This window comes from Pseudonaja textilis, chromosome 3, assembly GCF_049901715.1.
Source record: "Pseudonaja textilis isolate UNSWEBS1 chromosome 3, rPseTex1.2, whole genome shotgun sequence".
Classification (NCBI taxonomy): Eukaryota; Metazoa; Chordata; class Lepidosauria; order Squamata; family Elapidae; genus Pseudonaja; species Pseudonaja textilis.
Genome location: NC_141992.1, coordinates 1,944,898 through 1,969,908, shown reverse-complemented (window position 1 = coordinate 1,969,908; position 25,011 = coordinate 1,944,898). Strand labels below are relative to the sequence as shown.

The window sequence follows — 25,011 nt, the reverse complement described above, 5'->3', positions numbered from 1 at the left end:
GGTCCACACCTGTTCAAAGTGCCAAGGTTGCCAACATTGAAGGTATGTGGACTTCACCTTGAAGGCACCTTGAAGATATGTGGACTTCACCTTGAAGGCACCTTGAAGATATGTGGACTTCACCTTGAAGGCACCTTGAAGATATGTGGACTTCACCTTGAAGGCACCTTGAAGATATGTGGACTTCACCTTGAAGGCACCTTGAAGATATGTGGACTTCACCTTGACGGCACCTTGAAGCTATGTGGACTTCACCTTGAAGGCACCTTGAAGATATGTGGACTTCACCTTGAAGGCACCTTGAAGATATGTGGACTTCACCTTGAAGGTACCTTGAAGATATGTGGACTTCAACTCCCATAATTCTGGGGTTGGTCTCCCAGATTGGTGCCAAGATTGCCAACAATGTTGAATAGCCCACTTCTCCTCCTTTTCTCTCTCATTCTGGGTGGGAAGCCAACTTTCTCGGAGCCAAGATATTGGTTCAATAGATCTTTGGAAGAGTCACGTGAATCTGGCACTGAAGAGTCTCTCTAAGTTTCAAGATGTCTGTGAAAAATATTTATCTTGGAAAATCTCCTTGTGAGTTTGTATCGCATCTCCATGGTTATCAAAGCCCTGAATTGGTTCTTTCATTCACAAGCAACTATATAACTGGCAGCCCAAGAGAAGATTAGGGCGGACAGATCTGAGCACCCTGAGGAAGCTCCATCCATCCAGACATGTAAGTCAACTGTGTGATGATTCAAAGGTACCCCAGATGGTGGAAGAGGCCCCTTCTAAGAAAGTTGATGGATATGTAAGATTGGGGTTGAGTCTTCCATCCAGCCATTCCTGCATCTTTAGCTCCAGAGTCTGAAGAATTCCAGCAGGATTAGAAAGGGCCACCCATGTCTTCTTCTGCAGAGTTGTAAATTGAGGTTCTCGCTCTCAGTTTCTTCCAGTTGCCTTTCTTATGGACAGTCATCAGATACTTCTGGGCTCTGTCCCTTGAGTTGGAGTGCCCATCAGATCTTTGACTCTGTCCTTCTTCTACAAGATGAGAGGGTCAACGTGGGCAGAAGACCAGAGACTGGGTGTTATAAGGGGAACCCATGTTCTCCAGGGCTACAGCAGCTCAGTGTCTGCCATTTTGAGCCTTTGAGGCTCCGCCATCATGGGAAATGATTAGAATAAAACACTTCTCACTCTCTCCAAAAGCCAAAAGTGAGGAGATTTTTTTTTATTTGAGGACATCCTTAGTTTGAGACTAAAATGGCCTTCTCTTCCCCTCTGCTCTGATCCCCTGGATCTAAATATTGCTGTTCTTATTCCCCTTTTTCATAGCCAAGGATTCGTTTCTGACTCTCTCTCCAGTCTGTTGTTTAGAAGGATCTCAGCCACCATGGATGTAACTCTCAGGAGACCCTGGATTGGGTTGCTGGTCTTCTTCTGTGTTCAGATGGTCCGTTCTGAAACAGGGGAGACCTATGGACCTCAGCTGAAAATGGACCCCAAAGCAATCACACGCAGTAAGTAAGACAGCAAACTTTTCTGGCACCAAACTTGCAATAGGTTGGCCTAAGGTGGAGTTGACTGGCTTATTCAGGGAGGTATTCAGACACGGATCTTCTGCAACCGTACAGGCGGCTAAACCTCAGGCACGGACTGCAGGAAATGTTTTATGATATTTTGTTGGACGTAATCAATGGCTTTATTAAAATATTTGCCATCAAATGTGAGCTAAAATTTGCCAAATTTTAATCCCACAAAACTTATAGGTCCCAGACTTTGGACACATTTTCTAAGTTAGCTCATTTGGGGTACCCTTTTGTTTTTGTTTTTTAAAGCCCTGTGGTAAATTATTTTGTCCAGTGAAAGGTTACACAAAGACAAACAGAAGCAGTTTAGTAGTATATAGGTGCAGATAGAGGAATCTTCCTTCCTTCCTTCCTTCCTTCCTTCCTTCCTTCCTTCCTTCCTTCCTTCCTTCCTTCCTTCCTTCCTTCCTTCCTTCCCCTCATTCTTATTCTGTTCTACTTCCCTTCCTCCTATTCTTCCTTCCTTCTTCTGATTCTCATCTAACTTCCACCCTTCCTCCTATTCTTCCTTCTCTTCTGATTCCCTTCTGATTTCCCTCCCTCCTTCCTTCCTTCCTTCTTCTCATTCCCTTCCTTCCTTCTTTCTTCTCATTCCCTTCTAATTTCCCCCCTTCTTCATTCCTTCTTCTCATTCTCTTCTCATTCCTTTCCTTCCTTCTTCTCATTTCCTTCTCATTCCCTTCCTTCCTTCCATTCTTCCTTTCTTCCTTCTTCTTATTCCTTTCTAACTTCCTTTCTTCCTCCCTCCCCCCTCCCTCCCTTCTCTTCCTTCTCTTCTCCTTCCCTTCTCATTCCCTTTCTTCCTTTCTTCTTCTCATTCCCTTCTAATTTCCTTCCTTCCTTCCTTCCTTCCTTCCTTCCTTCCTTCCTTCCTTCCTTCCTTCCTTCCTTCCTTCCTTCCTTCTCCTTATTCCCTTCTCATTCCCTTCTCATTCCCTTCTCATTCCCTTCCTTCATTCCTTCCTTCTTTCCCTCCCTCCCATCCATCCATCCAGTTTCTTGAACATGCAGTCTTGTTCATTTAGCAGTTTTATTGTATCATAAATTTATTTACATCTCTGGTTTCTTTTTTCTTTTGTTCCCCCAAGTAGAAGATATCAATAGCTGTAGCAATAGCATTTAGACTTACATATAACTCCACAGTGCTTTCCAGCCCTCTCTAAGCAGTTTACAGAGTCAGCTACTTGCTCCCAACTATCTGGGTCCTCATTTTACTGACCTTGGAAGGACAGAAGGCTGAGTCAACCTTGAGCTGGTCAGAATTGAACTGCTGGCAGAGGGCAGAATTAACCTGCAATGCCGCATTCCAACCACTGTGCCACTGGAGCTCTAAATAGCAGTCTTTGCATTCAGCGGTGGTGGTGATGGAAACAGAACCCGGGAGCTGTGGTGGGAGGCGGGGTTCCGCCCTTCTAGTGCTGGGGTGGGCCTCCTCGTGGTACAAAGCCTCATGGGTTGGGTTGGGCATCGGTTCTTTGTGTCTGTGTTTCAGTCGTCCAGGTAGCCATGACAGACAAGAAGATTTTGGATGGAATGGCAAAAATGGCAGCAACGAAAAACAAGGCAATCAAAGGCGTCAAAGGGTGAGTGGATTCATTTGCTCTGTGGTAGCAAGGGATGAGTCTGGATTTTGATCCCAGGATCTAGAGATCTTGGGGTGCAAAAGCCCCAATATTCCAGCCAATAGTTGAAGACCCAACAGATCTGGTTTGGTTCTGCAACCCAACAGGACAGACACAGGCTTCAGAGAGTAATTAGGACTGCAGAAAAAACACAATGGCTACCAACCTGCCTCCCACGGAGGACCTGCATCCCGCACGAGTCAAAAAGAGGGCTGTGAAAATACCTACAGACCCCTCACATCCCGGACATAAACTGTTTCAACTCCCACCCTCAAAACGACGCTATAGAGCACTGCACCCCAGAACAACTAGACACAAGGGGAGTTTTTCCCCGAACGCCCTCACTCTGCTAAACAAATAATCCCCTTGACACTGTCCAACTATTTACAAAGTCTGCATGACTATTACTATTCATCTTCTCTTCCCTCCTTATCACCCACCCCCTTCCGCTTGGGACTATAATCTTGTTGCTTGTATTCCAATGATTTATACTGACTGTTTCCTAGTATGATTTGATTGCTTATTGTACCCTCTGACTATCATTAAGTGTTGGACCTGATGATTCTTGACTCTTGACGGATGTCTCTTTTCTTTTATGTTCACTGAGAGCATTTGCACCAAAGACAAATTCCTAGTGTGTCCAGTCACTCTTGGCCAATAAAAGAATTCTATTCTATTCTATTCTATTCTATTCTATTCTATTCTATTCTATTCTATTCTATTCTATTCTATTCTATTCTATTCTATTCTATTCTCTATCCCGTTCCATCCCATCCCATCCCATCCCATTCTATTTAAATTCTATTCCTATATCCTTCTATTCTATTCTATTGTACCCTATGACTGTTATTAAGTGTTGATGACTGTTGACTCTTGAATAATGTATCTTTTTAAAAAATGTACACTGAGAGCATTTGCACCAAAGACAAATTCCTTGTGTGTCCAATCACACTTGGCCAATAAAGAATTCTATTCTATTCTATTCTATTCTATTCTATTCTATTCTATTCTATTCTATTCTATTCTATTCTATTCTATTCTCTATCCCGTTCCACCCCATCCCATCCCATTTTATTTAAATTCTATTCCTATATCCTTCTATTCTATTCTGTTGCACCCTATGACTGTTATTAAGTGTTGTACCTGATGATTGTTGACTCTTGAAGAATGTATCTTTGTTTTTAATGTACACTGAGAGCATTTGCACCAAAGATGAATTCCTTCTGTGTCCAATCACACTAGGCCAATAAAGAATTCTATTCTATTCTATCTGGATGGAGGGCAAGACCTCAGGTCCTAGACAGAATGCCCGTCTATAGCAGCAGAATTAGTGGAGAACGGGAAGGTTTAATCTTGGATTTAATCTTGTCAAGGCAGCCATTTGTTGGGATGGTCTGAGGTCTCCTACCTTGGACAGGAGGCTGGATTAGAAGACCTCCAAAGTCCTTTCCATCTTGCTGTCAGGATTCCAGCAATCACTCTAATTAAATCATGATTCTTGAGCCAAACTTCAAAAAAACTTCAAAGGATCCATTAGAGGCGACCGACTGGCCCTGCCCTGCATGAAGCCAACTCTGGCCTACCTCATTTATAGTCCCCTGGGACCCTGTTTCTCCCCTCCCCCCCCCGGGTGTCTCATCAACCAGGTTCTCCCATTGAGCCCATTCATGGGCTGGGTGTCATCAATCACGTTCTCCAATGAAATATATTCATGGGCAAAAGCTCCGGTAGTTTAGTTACAATCCTTTAAAGAGAAGAGTTGGAATGTGGAAGAGTTGGAAGAGTTTTGCTTTCAAACTGCTGCACGGCTCTTCCAGATTTCCTCCACCCCCCTTTTTTATGGCAACTACTAAAACAGGCAGAGGAATGTTTTCTGAGTTGACATTCGGCTCCTCTCACTTCTTGAAGGTGACCTGTATTAAGCAAAAACAAATTGAGTGCAGATATAGAATTTAGGGTTGCTATAAGGTGATCAGCCTGGATGTTCCTACTCTACCCAGGACGCCTCTGATAATGGGTAGCCCTTCCACTTGATTTGCTGTCAGGATTCCAGCAATCGCTCTAATGAAATCATGATTCTCGAGCCAAACTTCAAAAAATTTGAAAGGATTTAATTGAGGCGACATACTGGCCCTGCCCTGTATGAAGCCAACTCTGGCCTACGTTATTTCTGGTCCCCTGGGACCCTGTTTCCCCCCCACCGGATGTGTCATAAATCAGATTCTCCAATTGAGCACCTTAAGGAGTTGGGTGTCATCAATCACGTTCTCCAATTAAATATATTCGCGGGCAAAAGCTCTGGTAGTTTAGTTACAACCATTTAAAGATAAACAGTTGGAATGGACTTTCGCCTCCAAACTGCTGCCCTGCTCTTCCACATTTCTTTCCTCCCTCCCTTTTTTTTTTTTTTTTTAAAAATAGCAACTACTAAAACAGGCATAGGAATGTTTTATGAGTTGACATTAGAAAATTAGTGATGGGAGCATGATTGAAGCATAGCTCAGAGAAGCCAAAAAGAGATTTCATTGGGTTGGTGGTCTTCCTGAGAACTTGTACAAAGCTCTGAGTACTTAGTACTAATACTTGCACGGTGTACAAGTACTATACACAAGTCTATCATCTTCCCTGAGAAACTGTACACAACTCTTAATACTTAGTACTAGTAGGCCACTTCTAAGCATTTTAACCAGGTGCTCACCCATCATGAAACCAGTGGTGGGATCCAAATGGTTTTAGCACTGGTTCGGTGGGCGTGACTTGGTGGGCGTGGCTTGGTGGGCGTGCTTTGCCTAATGCCAGGGCGCAGCTTTCTCCACACCAGCTGAGACCTGCAGTGCTCATCAGCTGAGAGGATAAAGAAGAGAAGGGGTGGCTGGAAGGGCCAATCCTGCACTGTTCTCTTTCTCCTCTCAGCTGATTGTCAGAGGATTTGTCCCCCTCCTGTCAGGTGATGATACTGTCTGAACTAGTAGCACACCAGCACTGCATCCCAACATGCCTTTCTTTGTCCCAAAGATGCTTTTTCAAGAGACAGCTGGACTTTTTGGATTTTGATGTTGCTTCGCCTCGAAGAAGCTTCTTCAGCTCTGACTGGATGGTGGGGAATGGAAGGATTCATGCTCCTTGCAGACAGCTGGTCATTTGCATCCTTTTAGAGGGCCGTTGAGGCCACCTGGAGGTTCATCTGTGTCCTCGGGGTCACCTGGGTGGTGCAAACGGGTGTGGAGCCTCCTTGGAACTGCTGAAAGGATGATGTTGTAGACTGGAGACGTTGTATCCCTCCTCCTTTGTTGAGAGAGGGGCTACTCAATTGGGACCTAGATGGCCTCTTTGACCCTTCTTCCAAACCGGTGGTCCTCTCTGTCCCAAATGTGGACTTTGCTATCTTCAAAAGAATGGCTTTTGGGAATTAAATGCAGGTGGCCTGCTGAATCTTGTCCTGATGGGTTTGTTCTCCGAGGTTGTGCCGTGCATTTGTGAAGTGGCTGTTTTGTTCCTCAGTGTACAGATCTGTCTTCAAAGAAAAATCAGAAAGTCCTTTTGGTTCTTGAAAAAGCACCTTTGGGACAACCAGGACCTGGAGGATGGAGAACTTCTATAGATGCTTTCCTTTGCCCTTCTTCATGCTATCCTTCTTTAATTCATAGGATGAAACTTAAAGATCTCAAACCCCCTGAAATTTCCACGAAGTTAATTCCACCCGAGAATATACAGACGTCCATGATTATTACCCTCACAGTTGGCGGGAAAAGGTGAGCGAGACGTTCTTTGTCAAAGACCTGGAAAATAGATGTGGTTCAGGGTGGCTTTGAGATGTTTGGGGGGACTTATTCACCCAACTGAGTGGAGAATCTTGCCCAGAACGTAAAGAAATACGCTGTTCTACGGGTAAATGCGAAAATCTGGAGATTGGACCATTTTTAGATTGGATGTTGGGCAGACTGTCTCTCTCTTGTCTTTCGTGCAGTTTTATTGGTGGAAATATGGAGATCACCATGAAAACCAAAATGGACATCATGATTAAGATGACGAAGCACCCCACAAAGAACATCGCGATGGAGAAAACTGGGTGTGGACTGCATCTGCTGGCCTACAAAACCAACCTTCCCAGCAAGTGAGAACCACAAGACATATGGGGTTCAGCCAAGAACTCAGAAATCTGAATCTAGCTAGAAACAAAAGAGTGCCAATGATATGAAGGACGAGGAAGGTGTAGCTCAGGAACCATCCCCGAAATGGAGAATTACAGTGCAGGTGACCTCCAGGAAGTATGAGGGACAAGAGTCTCCACTCTTTGGTTCTGTGGTGGCCTGTTTCTCCTCATTTTGACTCCCACCTCTTGAAAACCAGACTGTTCCACTCCAATGTCCAAGGAGATCCAAGAGTAGGACTTTCATAACAGGCAGAATAGCCTTAAGGAAGGAAGTGGGATCCTCCTCCTCCTCCTCCTCCTCTCTTCTTTCTTCCTCTTCCTCCTCTTCCTCCTCTTTTCTGCTTTTTTGCTCCTCCACTTCCTCCCCCTCCGCTCCTCTCTTCTCTATTGTTCTTCCTCCTTGTCCTCCTCTTCCCCCTCCTTCTTTCTGCTTTTTTCCTCCCCTCTCCTCCCCTTCAACTCCCTTCCCTTCTAGCATTGATGATGTTCCCTAGTTGGGTCATGAAACATCTGTAAGAAAATTACCAAGTTTAGGGAGCAACAAGGACCCCACAGTTCTCCTCCGCCCTTCGTTCTTGTTTTTCCTCCTCATTCTTGTATCCTCTTCATCTTCTTTCTCCTCCTCCTCCTCTTCAACTCTCCTTCCTTCTAGCCCTGATGATGTTCCCTAGTTGGGTTATGAAATGTCTACAAGAAAGCAACCAAGCTCAAGGACTACACAGTCCTCCTCCTCCTCCTCCTCCTCCTCCTCCTCCTCCTCCTCCTCCTTCCTCCTCTCCTTCCTCCTCCTCCTTCCCCCTCCCCCCCTCCTTCTCCTCCTCTTCCTCCTCTTCCGTCTCCTCTTCCTCCTTTCTTGCAGATAGACAGCATTTGGGTGAGGGGCTATAAAGGGCTGGACTTGGAGATTGCCCATCCTTGATTTCATTCCAGTGGAAGCCAGCTTCTTTTCTGGATTGAGGAACCGGCTGAATTCCAAGGGATTCCACTTCCTCCTGGATTAATCTGAGGATAGAGGCAAGGTTTTATAACAAAGGTTGCAACGCACTTTTGAACAGCGTTGCACCTCAGTACAAATATTTTAAAATGCACATTTTGTTGGAAATACACACGGAGACAGAGTGTGTATGAAGAAGACACTGTCACAGATACAGGGTAGAAAAACCGCCATTTTCCAATTTTGCAATTTTTTTGCAATTTTGTGTGAAAATTCTTTGTTTGAACATAAGACTGCGTAGACGAGAACTGCACAAAATGCTTAATTGTAGCACACGCTTTTCCCAACAATAGGCTGTTGCCCTAGTTCACTCCATCCTCCCAGGGTTTGCAAGTTGATGAAACTACATAAATAAGTCTTTGATGGTTGGTCCTGATAGGAAAGAAAAGCCGTGACAATGTAACAGCTAACATGCAGGCAGCTTTGGCAGTCAATAATAGCGGTAGCCATAGCCCTTAGACTTATATACCACTTCACAGTGCTTCACAGCCCCCCTCTAAGTGGTATACAGAGTCAGCCTATTGGCCCCACACAATTTTTCAAATGAGGACCCACTTCGCAAGGACGAAAGGCTGGGTCAACCTTGAGCCAGTCAGGATCGAACTATTGGCAGTGGGCAGAGTCAGCCTGCAATATTGCATTCTAATAGATAGATTGGAATGGACAAACAGATAGATAGATAGATAGATAGATAGATAGATAGATAGATAGATAGATAGATAGATGATATAAAGAGAGAGAGAGAGAGAGAGAGAGACGGAGAGAGAGACAGACAGAAAGAGAAATAGCACTGAGTCAACCTTGAGCTGGTCAGGATTGAACTTCTGTCAGTTGGCAGAATTAGTCTGCAATGCTGCATTCAATAAGTAGATTGGAATAGACAGATGATAGATAGATAGATGATAGATAGATAGATAGATAGATGATATAAAGAGAGAGACAGACAGACAGAGACAGAGACAGAGAGACAGAAACAGCAATAGCACTGAGTCAACCCTAAGCTGGTCAGGATTGAACTGCTGGCGGTCGGCAGAATTAGCCTGCAATGTTGCATTCTAATAGATAGATTGGAATAGACAGACAGACAGACAGACAGACAGATAAAAAACAGTAGTAGCACTGAGTCAACCCTAAGCCAGTCAAGATCAGTCTCCATCTATCCATCATTAATGCCTCAACAGTTGTTGAGATAAATGAGACAAAACTAAAACACAGAATCTTGGCCTTGAAAATAAAAAAATTGCATGGCCCAATGATAGCCCGCAAAGGAATTACTTTACTAATTTCCTGGGTCTGCTTCTCTTCTCTTCCAGCATGCTACCAAAGGTGTTGAATAAGTTTTTGAATTCCACCCTTGAGAAACTCCTGCCTGGCATGGTAAGTTTTGGGACTTTGAGTTCATACAGTCGAGTCGTGAAGGATCCAGCTGGGGCCGAGATGTTTGAGGAGGGTCTCCTTGCTCACCTCGATTCTACCTGCCCACCTTAGGTTGGGGCAGGAGGGACCCACTCCAGGTCTCATCTAGCAGGGATTGTTAACGTGCATGGGATCCATGGAGCCTGCCCCATTGGAAGACCCTCCTAACTGAGGTCAGCTGGCCCCTCTCTGCTCACCTTTCAGGTGAATAACGGTTATAATTATGGTGTAAAACAATATGTATATTCAAAAAAAAATGCATTGTTACAAGTATGAGAAAAGTGGTTACGATCAGGGCGTATAAAACTATGTAGTATACAATGAGATTTGATACAGCAGTACACTGGCATTGCAGAAATGGAAACGTAGTGTATAATAAATGAACATTTAATAATAATAATAATAACACACCTGACATAACAATAGTTGAAGAGAAAAAGGTTCGGTTCATTGACATTGCAATACCTGGTGAGGCACGAATTGGAGACACGCAGCAAGATTAAATCACAGGGTATCGGGACTTACAAATTGAAGTTGAGTGACTTTGTAAAAAGAAATCGTGTGTTATCCCAATCGTGATTGGAGCCCTTGGAGCCAGACCTGAAGGGCTGCCTCGCTATTTGGAAATCCTGAATTTACCAGACTTGAAGACCCCAATTCTACAAAAAATACCACCCTACTTGGAACAGCTTATATCCTCCGACGTTACCTGAACAGTTCCTAGGTCCTTGGTTAGGACTTGAGCTATTGAGCTACCAACCAGCCCCAAAGGCTGTGACTCTCACTAAAGATTAACCAATAATCAATAATAATAATAATAACACAATAATAATAATAATAATAATAATAATAATAATAATAATAATAATAATATTATTATTATTATTATTATTATTATTATGTGTGTGTGTTATTATTATTATTAGCCAGCAGAATCAATGAGCTCCATGGGTGAGCTGGATGGCCATATCAATGGATACATTTTTAATTTCTTATTTTATTTATTAAAATTGTTTGCTGCCCATCCCGCCACAAGGATTGGTGGCAGGAATTGGGTGCGTTTTGTTTAATGGAAAGGAATACTAGCGGTGGGGCGTGGTAGCAGTCTTCCAAGATTTGAGGGGCTGCCCCACTGGCAGGATATGCACCAAGACAAATTCCATGTGTGTTTAATCACAGTTGGTCAATAAAGAATTCATTCATTCATTCATTCAATCAATCAATCATTCATTCATTCATTCATTCAATCATTCATTCATTTATTCATTCAATCATTCATTCATTCATTCATTCATTCAATCATTCATTCATTCAATCATTCATTCATTCATTCAATCATTCATTCATTCATTCATTCATTCATTCAATCATTCATTCATTCATTCATTCAATCATTCATTCATTCAATCATTCATTCATTCAATCATCCATTCATCCATTCATTCAATCATTCATTCATTCATTCATTCATTCATTCATTCAAAGAAGAGGGGACCAACCTATTTTCCAAACCCCCCGAAGGCAGGACAAGAAGCAACTGATGGAAACTGATCAAGGAGAGAAGCAATGTAAAACTAAGGATACATGTCTTGACAGTGGAACTGCTTGCCACCAGAAGTTGTGGGTGCTCCATCCCTAGAGGTTTTTAAGAAGAGACCAGACAGCCATTGGTCTGAAATAGTAGAGGGTCTCTTGCTTGGGCTAGAAGACCTCCAAGTTCCCTTCCAACTCTGTTATTCTGATATAAATAAAACTGATCAATCAATCTTCTTCAAAGGTTGCATCCGCTCCCCACCTCTTGAGGATCCAGCTGCAACCACATCTGCTGTTCTTGTCCAACAATCTCTCCTTTCTCCTTCCCTTGCCTTCCAGATGTGCCCAGCTGCAGACAACGTGATTGCCTTTATGGAGACCAAAATAGAACCCATGTTTGGTGAGTGCCTTTGTTGAAGGAACTGGGCCTGGCTAGTCTAGGGAAGAGAGAAGGACCAGAGGAGACAGGAGAGCAGCCTTCCAATATTTGAGGGGCTGCCCCAGAGAGGAGGAAGGGGTCTCAAGCTATTTTTTAAAGCACCTTTGAAGGCCAGACAAGGAAGGATGGATGGAAACTGACCAAGGAGAGATTCAACCTGGAATTTTCTGACAGTGAGAACAATCAACCCCATGGAACAGAAGTTGCCCTTGGAAGTTTTGGGAGTTTCATCACTGGAAGCTTTCAAGAAGAGATTAGACTGTCATCTGTCAGAAATGGTGTAGGGTCTCCTGCTTGGGCAGGGGGGTTGGACTAAATGACCTACCAGGTTCCTTCCAACTCTGTTAATCTGTTAAACTGATTGAGCTGTTCTGACCCATCATGTCAGCTCAGTGGGCCCCGTCGCTTCTGATGGGCAGCCAGGTGCCTGTGATGCAGAAGGTGAGAAAGGAACCAAAGCTGCCAAGAGAATACCTTGACCTGGAAGGCCACAGGAGACAGTTTGAAGATACGATAGCACCCCAAAGATCAACATTTTGAGTTTTTCCTACCTTTTGGGGGAGGAGACAATCTGAAGACCCTGTTCCCACAGTCAACTCTTCAGTTGACTTTTGCGCTCTGCCATTGATGGGGGTCTCGTGGGGTTGGGGGCTGCTCAGCTTGTCCCACTTGGGATGTCCTGTTAAGACAAAACAGGAGTGTTGGATCTGGTCAACTTTAGGCAGAGCTTTTGTTCCATTGTGTCTCTGGGAAGAAATTTTGGAAAAGCAACTAAGAAAGAAAAACTCCATACTGCTCCTTCCCAAGCTTGAGAGGTGTTGGGTTATTGATTTGGTGGCCAGAGATCTTATGATACAAATTCAGTTTGTGTTCCAGAGAAGCTCACATGTGTCAGGGTTCTGGAGATTGCCCTAATTAACTCACGAGCCCCAAGACAAGCTTCAAAAGAACCCCAAATATTTATTAGGAGCAACCTGTCGGCATTGAGCCATATGAGGCCAACTCTGCCACATGTAATATATGGTCACCTGTGACCCTGTTTTCCCCCCTCCCTCTGGGTGTGTCATAAATCAGATTCTCCAATGAAAGGGTTTAGATGTCATCAATCACATTCTCCAATGATGGATTTTCGCAGGCAGAAGATCCGGTAGCCTAGCTACAATCTTTGTAAGATAAACGTGGAATGTACTTCTGGTTTTAATAGCCGTATTGCTCCTTCAGGCTTCCCTTCCTCCTGCTTATGGCAACTCGAAAACAGGCATAGGAATGCTTTACGAGTTGACAACATTTTATTTTATTTATTTATTTTATTTGGTTGAAACTTTTTTCTTAAATGAAAAGAAAAACCACATAATCAGTAACAGAGAATCCCCAAAGAACATTTCTCCACATTTCTCCAATGGATATCCTGGTCATTTGACCATTGGGGATGATGTGGGTTTGTTGTGGTTTGCAAACCATGATATTTTTTTTTTGGCCTGGGGTGAACCATTTATTAGCCTTGCAGGTCCCATTTGTGGCTCCCCAAGGTCAATTTGGGGCATCTAGGAGTCGTATCAATTGTGCCTGGTTTGAGAAAGGCTGTCCTGTATCTTTTCGTAGAAAAAAAATCTTTCGGAGAGAGCACCACGGTGTGGTATGAAGTGGCCCAAGAACCAGGAGTCTTCCCAGATTACAACTTGATTCAGCTCAAGGTAAGAGTGATTGGCTACATCATCCATCATTTTCACCCCACGTTGTCACCAACCAGCCTTAATCTAGAAAGAGGGCAGAAAAAAGCCATAAAAAGAATTAGGGGACTAGAGCAGAGGTGGGATCCAGCCAGTTCCGACTAGTTCTGGAGAACCAGTAACAGTAAATTTTGAGTCGTTTGGAGAACCGGCCAATCCCACCTCTGACTGGCCCCGTCATCCCCATCTACTCCCCACCTCCCATTGAGCTGATCGGCTGGGTCTTCTTTGGTTGCCCTGCACAGGAGAACAGAGCTGGAAAGCAGGTTACTGGGGTGGGGAGGGAAGGGGGACTTTGCAGTGTATCCTTCCCATGGAGTGGGGTGGAAATGGAGATTCTACAACATCCATCTCCTGCCAGACCCACCAAGCCATACCTGCCAAGCCACTCCCACAGAACTGGTAGTAAAAAGTTTTGAATCTCACCACTGGACTGGAGGCTAAAACTTATAAAGAACTGTTGCTGGAATTGGGTACATCTAGTTTGATGAAAAGAAGGACTAAGGGTGACGTGATAGCAGTCTTCCAATATTTGAGGGGCTGCCCCAAAGACGAGGCAATCAATTTATTTTCCAAAGCACCAGAGGGCAGGACAAGTCTAGTGAAGAGAAGGACCAGGGGAGACATGATAGCAGTCTTCCAGTATTTGAGGGGCTGCCCCAAAGAAGAGGGAGTCAAGCTATTCTCCAGAGCACCAGAAGTCAAGACAAGAAGCTTCGGATGGAAACTAGTCAAGGAGAGAAGCAACTTAGAATTAAGGAGAAATTTCCTGCTGTGAAGATCTGTCTGTGCATCTTAGAGACTCTGGGCCGAGTCCTTCCTTGTCAGCACTGTGTTTGGAAATAGTTACTTGGCAGCTCTCCAGGCTAGATAAGTTCTGCACTCCTAATTACACCCTTGAAAGACTGTTTGCCAGGCCTTTGGCTGAATGCGAATGCAAGAAATTCAACTTTGTTTAATAAAAGGGATTTTTCCGGGACGAAGAGTCTGCTTAGTGCTTTTGGGGGGAAGCCTTTTAGGTCAGAACATGTGTGATTCTTGGTGCTCTCTGAGCTTGGTAGTTCTTTTGCATTTTTAAAAAATGGGAGCAAACCCCGCTCCCTCCTAACACGAACGATGTAATCTTGTTGGGTAATTAAACATCTGCAAGAAAACAATCAAGCTATGAGAACAGAGGGACTCCTCATTTCAATCCTGAACTACGAATATTCTCATTTATTGGTATTCTGGCTTCTTTCCAGCCATCAACAATGTAGGATTGCTTTGCAGACTTTGGCTTGAGGTTGCAGGAGCCCAGAATAAAATTGGATGTGGAGATTAGATGTCCAAGAACAGAACCAAGTTGCAGATGACCTCTGCGCCCCACCGATCCAGTGTGTACTTTGAGACAAGTTTCACTTGCTTTTGAAATGACAGCGCTGGTATTTATGCTTCCTTTTCAAGGTTAAATTCCAACCCAATAATGGGGAAATCGTAGAAGTCGCACCTGATCCGGTTCCTGAAGATCTGCCACCAAAAGAGGAAGGAAAAACTGCTGTCTACATACCTGTGTCTACCATCAACGTTGCAATGATGTTGATGGATGGCTCGTTCAACTCTGTTATTACCAAAATTGAGGTGATCAAAGAATCAATTCCTGGATTCGGGGTGAAAAACCCACTTTGGATTCCTCGATATGCTCCCTAGATCTCTAAAATTCCTTCACAAGGGTGTCTCCTTCCAAAATCTAGATTCTAAACAAAGGGATTGGTGTGTTGGCGATATTTATTTATTCAGCTCACTTTCTTCCAGGTTGATTTCCATGGGAAGTAAGCGTTGCTTCACTTGGGGTGAAAGGTCATTGCTTGCAATCTTTGGCTTGGCTATTTCATTTTTGTTACTAACTTGAGTATTTCTCTCCCCGCCTTTTTTGGGTCAGGGTTCCACTCCTACGACTGACCAGCTGAAAGAAATATTGCCAGATGTAAGTTTATTGTGTTTTGGGGCAACTTTGTAAGAACTGACGTGATTTCAGAAGGATGACAGCTTTATAGAGATTTGTTGGGCTCTGCAAGACGTTGGCGATAGATAAATGAGAAAGAGAGAGAGAAAATGAGATGGAGAGATAGGAGATAGAGAAATAAAGATATATAAATAGATGATACATAAGGGAGAAAGAGAGATGATAGATAGGTGATAGAGATAGATATATAATTAGATAGATAGCTGGATATAGATGATATAGATAGATAGATGATAGATAGATAGATAGATAGATAGATAGATAGATAGATAGATAGATAGATAGATAGATAGATAGATAGATAGATAGGTAGATAGATAGGTAGATAGATAGATAGATAGATAGATAGATAGATAGATAGATAGATAGGTAGATAGAAAGAGATAGGATATAGATACATAGAAGATAGATGGATAGACAGATGATAGATTAGATGGATGGATGGAGAGTGAGACAGAGAGACAGACGGATGGATGGATGGATGGATGATAGCAAGAGATAGGATAGAGATAGATACATAGAAGATAGATGGATAGACAGATGATAGATTAGATAGATGGATGGAGAGAGAGAGAGAGAGAGACAGACAGACAGACAGATAGATAATGGATGGATGGATGGAGAGAGAGAGAGAGAGAAAGAGATGAGATCCATGAAGCCAACCCTATAGGGTCAGCTGCCAGAGAAGGAGGTCACCTCCGAGAAAGTGAAAGGCCAAGCGGTGTGTGTGTGCCTCTCTCTACCCACTCCTCAGCACCCAAACAGTGAACTTGGTGAAGGTAGTTCAAAAACTTGATTGTAGTTTACAGCCATCTGATTTTAAGGATGTTTCGTTTTCTCCAGGCTGATCTACCTTCTGGAAAATACATGAAAATTGAAATATCTCCAAAAATGAATGCCACGTTTACTGTGTCGCCTACCAGAAGCCACATGACAATCCGAATCAAAGCCTCATTCTTGTCTGTTGAAGATGGCGCCGAGCTCCTGTCCATGGACACGGTAGATCATCATTTCATATGAGTCCCTTTGCCAGAGGCCAATAGACATAACTTGTTTAAGCTCCCTCCCCTTCCCCAAATAACTTATACGATGACACTCTTGTTAAGGTTGAATTCAACCAGACCTCTCCAAGGTCATTCTACAGGAAGGAAGGGGAAGGAAGGAAGGAAGGAAGGAAGGAAGGAAGGAAGGAAGGAAGGAAGGAAGGAAGGAAGGAAGGAAGGAAGGAAGGAAGAGATAGGAAAGAGGGAGAGAGTGGAAAGGATTGAGGGCTGTCCAACTATGAGCCAGCAGTGTGCAGCAGAGCCAAAAAAGCTAACACAATCCTTGGTTGTATGAACAGAGGCAAAGAATCAAGATCACGTGAAGTATTACTACTGCTTTGTAAAACCTTAGTAAGGCCACAACTTTGGTCACCATCCTACAAAAAAAGATGATGAGACTTTGGAAAAAGTTCAGAGAAGAGCAACTAAGCGGATTTAAAGGCCTGGAGATTAAAATCTGTGAAGAACCACTGCAGTATTTTGGTATGGCTAGTCTAGTGAAAACAAGGACCATGGGGGACATGATAGCAGTCTTCCAGTATTTGAGGAGCTACCCCAAAGAAATTATTCTCCAAAGCATCAGAGGTCCCTTCCAGCTCTCTTCTCTTCTCTTCTCTTCTCTTCTCTTCTCTTCTCTTCTCTTCTCTTCTCTTCTCTTCTCTTCTCTTTTCCTCTCCTCTCCTCTCCTCTCCTCTCCTCTCCTCTCCTCTCCTCTCTTGGCTTTCCTTCCCTTCTATCTATTTTTATTCTATTTCTATTAATTATTTCATATTCTGTTCTATTCTTTTTTATCCCTGTTCTGTGTTCTATTCTGTTCTGTTCTGTTCTGGTCTAGTCTAGGATGTCTTCCCCATGGAGCGATTCCATGCTGGAATCTATCTTCTATTTATCTTCCCCCACTCCTTAAGCCAGCAATTCCACCATAGTCTATCCATCTCTATCTTCTTTCTGTGTTTCAACTGTAGGTGCAGGAATGCAATGCCAGTTTTGCCATCAAAGAGGAACACCTGGCCATCACTCTGAAAGCGGGATCTTGCAGGTACTAAACAGTGGTGGGATTCAATTTTTTTTTTACTACCGGTTCTCTGGGCGTGGCTTAGTGGGCGTGGCTGGGGAAGGATACTGTAAAATCTCCAGTCAGAGGTGGTATTTGCTGGTTCTCCGAACTACTCAAAATTTCCGCTACCGGTTCTCCAGAACTGGTCAGAACCTGATGAATGCCACCTCTGGTACTAAACCTTCTTGCTCTAAAGACCCCAGCTGAAGGAAGTGGCCTTGGGGTCTCCTCAAAAGTCAATTTCCATCACAATGTCAACGTCCTGACTGATGAACCTAACTAAAAGCAAGCACACTCTACACCGGCCAATGTTTTATCGAGTACATTCTTTTGGCACCCTTGAAGGCAAAACCAGCTCTGCCTAATTCCCGCGCAAACCCACATAGTTACAATATAGAATCCCCGCTCCCCCTGATTGGTGCAGGTCCCATTGTCCAATTGAGTGTCATTGTACTGTTATGAGAAAAAGTCTCTGGTCCTTGGCGGACACCTGCAGATGTGTCCTTGGCTCTCACGGCTCTCTTCCTTGAAGTCTGGAGCCTGCGTTCCTTTCTCACCCTTCCCTCCCCACTAGTCCTTTGGCAAGTTGAAAAGCCACAATGGTTGCAACAGCATGAATGTGCTTTGAGCTTGACAGATGAAGGAACAAAGGTGGACATGCTGAAAGTAATTATGTTCTCTCCTCTTTCTTCTCACAGGTCAACAGAGATTTCTTCCCCTGCTGGAAACGTAAGCCGGAAGTTATTTTAAGATACTGGGCGTCACACATTTAAGAGTAGTGTTATCCACCAAAATGGTGATGGGCTTTTGGGATAAGACTGAGAGATGAAATAATAACCTGAATTGGGGATGGATCTAGTCTGAGTTGGTCACTGGGATTAGAAGTTTATTCTTCCAAGCTTTTGATCTCGTGCTGGAATCCATCATCAAAGAACTTCACCCTCTCCAGAATGTTTGCACTGGTTTGTTCTACATATGGTTCCCGGTTGTGCGTAGCTTTTAATTATTAATTAGGGTGTTGATGATTGCTATTAAGTCATTAATTGTTTCTTGTGCTGCCCACACACTCAGATCCTAAGTACCTGATAAGGTGGATGGTAAATCAGGATTCCTATTGACTGACAAACGAGCTTGTTTCCCAGGCTTCAATCATTTCTCTGGCTATTTTTGTCCCTGTTCAGCCAACAATCGTAATAGCTATGAAATTGAATGCATGTTCTTGTTCATTACACAAAATCTTGGAAGAAGAAACGTTTGGGTCCTGGCAAGTGACTCAGATTGGATCCTGCAATAGTGTTGTGAGACACCTGTATTTACCTTCATTCATGACGAGGCCATTTTGCTTCCCTTTGAAATATTAGACATTTGCAAAGAGCTTTGTGGATGAGAACAGGTCCTGGCTTGGAGTAAAATAATATCCCGTTCATTCCATTTATACCAGCAGATTATTCCTTCCTCTTTTATCATTTTTATTGCCTGTCTAATGCAATAGAATCCAGAGATCTTTTTTTTTTTTAAACAAATTTTATTGATTTTACAAAACAACATACAAACAAAACACAAAATATGATGACATAAGAAATCTTTTTCTAGAAAAACCAATACAACATCTTATTTAAAGACAGAATTATTCCAAGTTATCACATTTCCATACAAACGCAATTTAATATATATATTTACCTTATCTGTTCATCTTCATATCTTATCCCGAACTTCTCTTTATTACTTCCTTTCCTTCTATTTATTCAAATTATATCTCTTTAACTTTAGATTGTATACATTGTATACAATTGATTGTATACATCTTGTTTGTAAATAAGAGTAGAGGTCTCTTTTGAGTTAAAGTCCACTTTGGGCTCAATGTCACATATTTATAATGTTCTTGGTAGGGGACATAGTCTCTACTTCCCTTCTGGCTTCACCTGCCATGAAATTTCCTGATGTTCTCTTACTCCAATTTTGACATTTTTTTTTTTTTGCTGTTATAGGTAGAATCAGCAAAAGATTTTATGAAAACCACCATGGATGGTTGGATCCCACATGCCAATGGTAAGTGGTTAAGACTCTAGAAAGAGTGCAGAAAAGATGATTAGGGAGATAGAGGCTTAAATACTCGAGGAACGGTTCCAGGAATTGGGTATGTCAAGTGTCTAACAAAGAGAAGGACCGGGGAGGACATGATAGCAGTCTTTCAATATCTGAGGAGTTGCCCCAAAGAAGAGCGGGTCAACTTATTTTCCAAAGCACCTGAAGATAGAAGAAGCAGCAATGGGTGGAAACTAATCAAGGAGAGAAGCGGGAATTCAGGAGAAATTTCTTGACTGTGAGAATTAAACCAGTGTGAGAATTAGATCCCTCCAACCACCGTTTAAAATAGGAGGCAAAGTCTTTTTTTTTTTTTTGGAAAACAATTTTATTGATTTTTTAAAAACAAACAAAACATAAAAACACCAGCTCTCTTCCACACATATATACAAACAGTGTGTCGGTTGGTTCATTAGTTTTGTGCATTCATTTTGTAGTCTCAATTACAGTTACATGACATAATAACTCATATTATCAATCCAAACTTATATATCCTAGTATCACTATTAGAAAATCATTTGACTATAATTTTATTCATTCATACTTTGAGATAACTATAATTTAGGTAGTTTATTCTATAACAAATGATATAATCATACCAAATCTATCCTAAAAACACTTTATAGATATGATGTCAAGTAACAAAGAAAAAGAAAAAGCAAAGATATTCCTTGTTATCTAACATTCTAAATATTCTATTATTATATTTTATCATCCAACCATTGATAGAAAAGGTCCCAAATTTCTTGACTGTGAGAATTAAACCAGCGTGAGAATTAGATCCCTCCAACCACCATTTAAAATAGGAGACAAAGTCTTTTTGTCAACTAAGTATCTCAAATTGGAACTTCCTAGTAGGAAGTTGGGGCCTAAATTTTTAGGTCCATGCGCTATATCAGAAATAATCAATCCAGTAACAGTTTGATTAAGTCTCTCTCAGCTATCGGGGAAAATACACCCAATGTTTCATGTACTATAGTTTATTGAAACCTGATGTAGGATAGAATCTAAGGCCGATACCAGCAGCTCCCCCCAAATCTTTAATCGTACAGGGGGAGACACATTATGAAATAAAGAAAATCCTCGATTCTAGATTACACCGAGGGAGGTTATAATATCTGGTGTTATGGAAGGATTATCCTTTGTCCCATGAGACTTGGGTAAAAAGTTGGGATGTACATGTAGGTAGATTGGTTAAACAATTCCATGACGAATTCCCTGACAAACCAAAGGGTCCCCTTGGAGCGGGGAGAGGGGGTTAAGGGCATCGCATTAACCCCTGGTTGTATTTGGTTGATTATCTCTTTTAGGAGGTGACCTTTTCGAGGGGGGACGCCTGTCAGCTTAGGAAGCCATCTTCCACACTGCCACATAGCCTGAAAAACTGGGAGGGGGATGATTTCAATTGAGTAGTTCTAAGTAGACAAAATACAATTCTTTTGTTAGTTCAAGGTTAGTAAGTGTGGCGCAGGATGGAAAAAGGATCTTACTCTTGGGTGGATCGTGATTGGTCCATGTGGTGTGATGATGACCACGGGAGGATGGATTTGTAGTTTGGGAAATTGTGGAAAGCCCAAAAAACAGGGGTGGGATTCTACCAGTTCGGACCTATTCCCTAGAACCGGTTGTTAACATTCTAAGCTGTTCGGAGAACCGGTTGTTAGAAGAAATTACTGGGCTAATCCTGTAAGGAAGGCAGGAAGGAAACATTCTGGGGTTGCTTACAGAAACTGCCTCTACGCTAACCCTTATTACGTTCTTGGCAGGACTAGACTTCCTGTCTCAGGAACTTCTCTGAAGTTTTTTCTCTCCTTTCCTGATACTTTGCTTGTGTGGAGGGACCATTCAAAGTTACAATGGCACTGAAGAAAGTGTCTTATGACCATTTTTCACGCTTACGACTGTTGCAGCATCCCCACAGTCATGAGAGGCCAGGTGAGGAGATGCGTGCCTCGATGTGAGTGATATTGAGTTGGCCACGCCCAGCCAGTTACATGACCACCAATCCACGCCCACCACCTAAGCCATGCCCACACAACCGGTTGTTAAAAAATTTGAATCCCACCACTGCCAAAAACTTTTAGTTTTGGGATTCCACAGACGTGCCAGGTGCTATTCTAATAAAGGTATTTTTGAGGTATGTTTGTCTCAGAGTTACTGATTGGAATGGAGGGTTTGCTGGAACCCTGACAGGAATTGCTTGCCCCCAGAAGTTGTTGGTGCTTCAAGTGGAGGATTTTAAGAAGAGACTGGATAGCAAATTGTCTGATGTAGTATAGGGTCACCTCTCGAGCAGGGAATTGGACTAGAAGACCACCAAGATCTCCTCCAACTCTGCTATAATATTGATAGGAATAACTTGCTTGAAGTCAAAAACTCCTGGATGGGAATCCCCCAAAATCCTTTTCCAAGAGAAAACTGGACATCTTGGCTTTTCCTCCCTTGAAAACATTTTGCTTCTCACCCCAAGAAGCTTCTTCAGTTCTAGAAGAACTGGACTGAACTGAAACTTAACTGAAACTGAACTGAAACTCTTGGGTGAGAAGCAAAGTGTTTTCAAGGAAACAAAATCTAGAAAGTCCAGTTGACTTTTGGAAAAACAAACAAACAAACCACCACCCTTGGGACAACCATGACCTGGATGATGGAAAGCCTCCACAGACATCCTGGATGGGAAAGAAGGGATGGACCCAACAGCTGCCTCCTCCTTTGCAGGTGTCCTGAGTAAGAATCAATTTCCCCTCCCGAGTCTGTTGGGGTTGATGTACAGCGAGGGCGAAACCACACTCGGTTTTGGAGAGGTGAGTTGATGGGACCCCAATGGTCTGTCTTTGGGTTGCTTGTCGCTGGAGAACATCTGCTGCCCAGATGGTCCAACCCTGGTCCAACCTTCCTGGCCTCAAACCACGTCTAGGATGCGGGAGCCAGGGCAGGGGTCTCAAAAGGAGGCCATAGAGTACAACTGTATCTCCGTCTCTCTTTTACTGGGAACATTCTGACAATCCCTCAACTCCTGCGGACACCCCAGCAAGGGTGCAGAATGGGCGACAGTAAGGATGTTTCCTAGTTGGGTCATGAAATGTCTGCAAGAAAATTACCCAGTTCAGAAACCACCAAGGACTCCATAGCCTTCCTCCTCCTCCCCCCTCCTCCTCCTCCTCCTCCTCCTCCTCCTCCTCCTCCTCCTCCTCCTCCTCCTCCTCCTCCTCCTCCCCTTCCGCCTCTTCCTCCCCTCCTCCTCCCTGCAAATTCCACTCCCTTCTAGCATTTGTTTCTTCATTTCCTTCTAGCACTGATGATGTTTCCTAGTTGGGTCATGAAATGTCTGCAAGAAAATTACCCAGCTCAGAAACCACCAAGGTTAGCCTTCTTCCTCCTCCTCCTCCTCCTCCTCCTCCTCCTCCTCCTCCTCCTCCTCCTCCTCCTCCTCCTCCTCCTCCTCCTCCTCTCCTCCTCCTCCTCCTCTCCTCCTCCCTCCTCCTCCTCTTCCTCCTCCTCCTCCTCCTCCTCCCTCTCCTCCTCCTCTCCCTCCTCCTCTCCTCCTCTTCCTCCTCCTCCTCCTCTTCCTCCTCCTCCTCCTCCTCCTCCTCCTCCTCCTCCTCCTCCTCCTCCTCCTCCTCTTCCTCTTCCTCCTCCTCCTGCTCCCCTCCTCCTGCTCCTCCTCCTCCCCCCTCCTCCCCCTGCAAATTCCACTCCCTTCTAGCATTGGTTTCTTCACTTCCCTTCTAGCACTGATGATGTTTCCTAGTTGGGTCCAGGGGTGGCATTCAGCAGCCTCTGACCTGTTCTGGAGAACCAGTAGTGGAAATTCTGAGTAGTTCAGAGAACCGGCAAAGACCCCCTCTGCCTGGAGATTTTACAGTATCCTTCCCCTGCCACGGCCACCAAGCCACACCCCCAGCACCGGTAGTAAAAAATTTGAATCCCACCACTGGTTGGGTCATGAAACACCTGCAAGAAAACTACTAATCTCAGAGCGTCAACTCATAAAACATTTGGTATGCCTGTTTTATAGTTGTCAACAGCAAGAAGGGTGCGGGGGACTTTCAGAGAGCAGGCAACACTGTGGAATCGAAAGTACATTCCATTCATATTTTCTTCAGAGACTGATTAGATGACCGAAGCTTCTGCTATGCAAACATCTAATTGGAGAGCATGATTGATGACTCTGGGCTATGGACGTGTTTCATTGGATGATACACCCAGAGGGTTGGCGGGGAAAGCAGGATCAAGGGTGACAGTGAATTACGTATCTCAGAGTCGGCTACGCCCAGGCTAATGCCAGACATAGAATGTTAACTTCTAATAAATCCTTTTTAGTTTTGGGAGTGTGGCTCAAGGGTCATGATTTAATTGGGATAACTGCCGGAATCCTGACACGGAGACCGCCAAGGACCCCACAGCCACCCCCTCCCCCTCTCTGTAAATTCCACTCCTTTGTAGGATTGGTGATGTTTCCTAATTGGGCTAAGAAACGTCTGCAAGAAAACTACTCAGAGACCACCAAAGGACCCCGAGCTTAGAGAGCACCAAGGAGCCAGTTCAACCCCATGCTACAAAGGTTCTCTTCTTTCAGTATGCAAAAGTGTAGGCGCCTCTTTGGTCTACCCATTTCGTGGTCCCAAGGTAGCCAATGTTTTGGGCGTGCAAGGAGGACAACCAGCTGTGTGTAAGAGTGCAAGAAAGTGAGAGGCGTTTGTGCGTGCAAATAAGAAGTAATGGCTGTCAATTTTCCAATCTTCGCAGAACGTGCTGCTCTTCCACGTGAAGATAGAAGCTTTCGATGAAAATGAGATGGCGGAGCGAATAAGACGTTACAGGGAGGCGCCCAAGAACATGTAAAAAGGGAAGGTGTGGAGGTCTCCCAGGTCAACACATTCCCCTTTTTGCTCATTCAGATGTTGAATCTATTCCTTGGAACAAAATTGACCAAATTCACACACCAACCGAGAAGATAAAGGCAGCCTTGTTCAAAGGCCTCTTCATAATTCACATTTTTTTTGGTAAACCATTTTAAGGTGTGGTTAATTGGGAAGAAGAACACAAATTTATGCAATCGATGAATATCTTTATTGAAATTTGGTGCTTCCAGGAACACGGATGGTTGAGGGAATCTCTTTCCTTCCCTGCCCGGGAAATGTCTACTCTGCGGTGACCTACTCTCTATAGTAGCAGCTCACTAGGGACTTAGGGAGATTCTGTCTATGTTTATCAAATAAAATATTCCAATTTCTTCTGCATTTCTTGGGTTTGCTTTGGATTTGCATCTCTTGATGTTCCTCGGGACATTACGGGGTTCTGGAGGGACTCCTGTCCACAGAGCCAGGCTGTGGACGGAACAATAGACAATGGGCTGA

At 43.6% G+C, this 25,011-nt stretch overlaps 1 protein-coding gene across 3 annotated transcripts; it reads left to right on the top strand.

Annotated features, from left to right (window-relative positions):
- The first annotated feature begins 606 nt into the window (after positions 1 to 606).
- Positions 607 to 25,011, top strand: LOC113450969 (BPI fold-containing family B member 6-like). Of its 3 annotated transcripts, none has more exons than XM_087931953.1 (14): positions 607 to 724; positions 1,380 to 1,511; positions 3,073 to 3,163; positions 9,663 to 9,726; positions 11,638 to 11,698; positions 13,340 to 13,431; positions 14,911 to 15,084; positions 15,386 to 15,430; positions 16,313 to 16,468; positions 17,478 to 17,551; positions 18,268 to 18,298; positions 19,558 to 19,618; positions 22,370 to 22,455; positions 24,401 to 25,011. In XM_087931953.1, exons 2-14 carry the CDS (start codon positions 1,385 to 1,387, stop codon positions 24,494 to 24,496), a joined length of 1,158 nt encoding a protein of 385 aa, XP_087788079.1. In that variant the 5' UTR covers positions 607 to 724; positions 1,380 to 1,384; the 3' UTR covers positions 24,497 to 25,011. The 3 variants fall into 3 exon arrangements, with proteins under 3 accessions (XP_087788079.1, XP_087788078.1, XP_087788080.1); XM_087931952.1 differs by having other exon boundaries at positions 1,327 to 1,511; positions 24,401 to 25,010; XM_087931954.1 differs by lacking the exons at positions 607 to 724; positions 1,380 to 1,511; positions 3,073 to 3,163 and adding an exon at positions 7,182 to 7,316.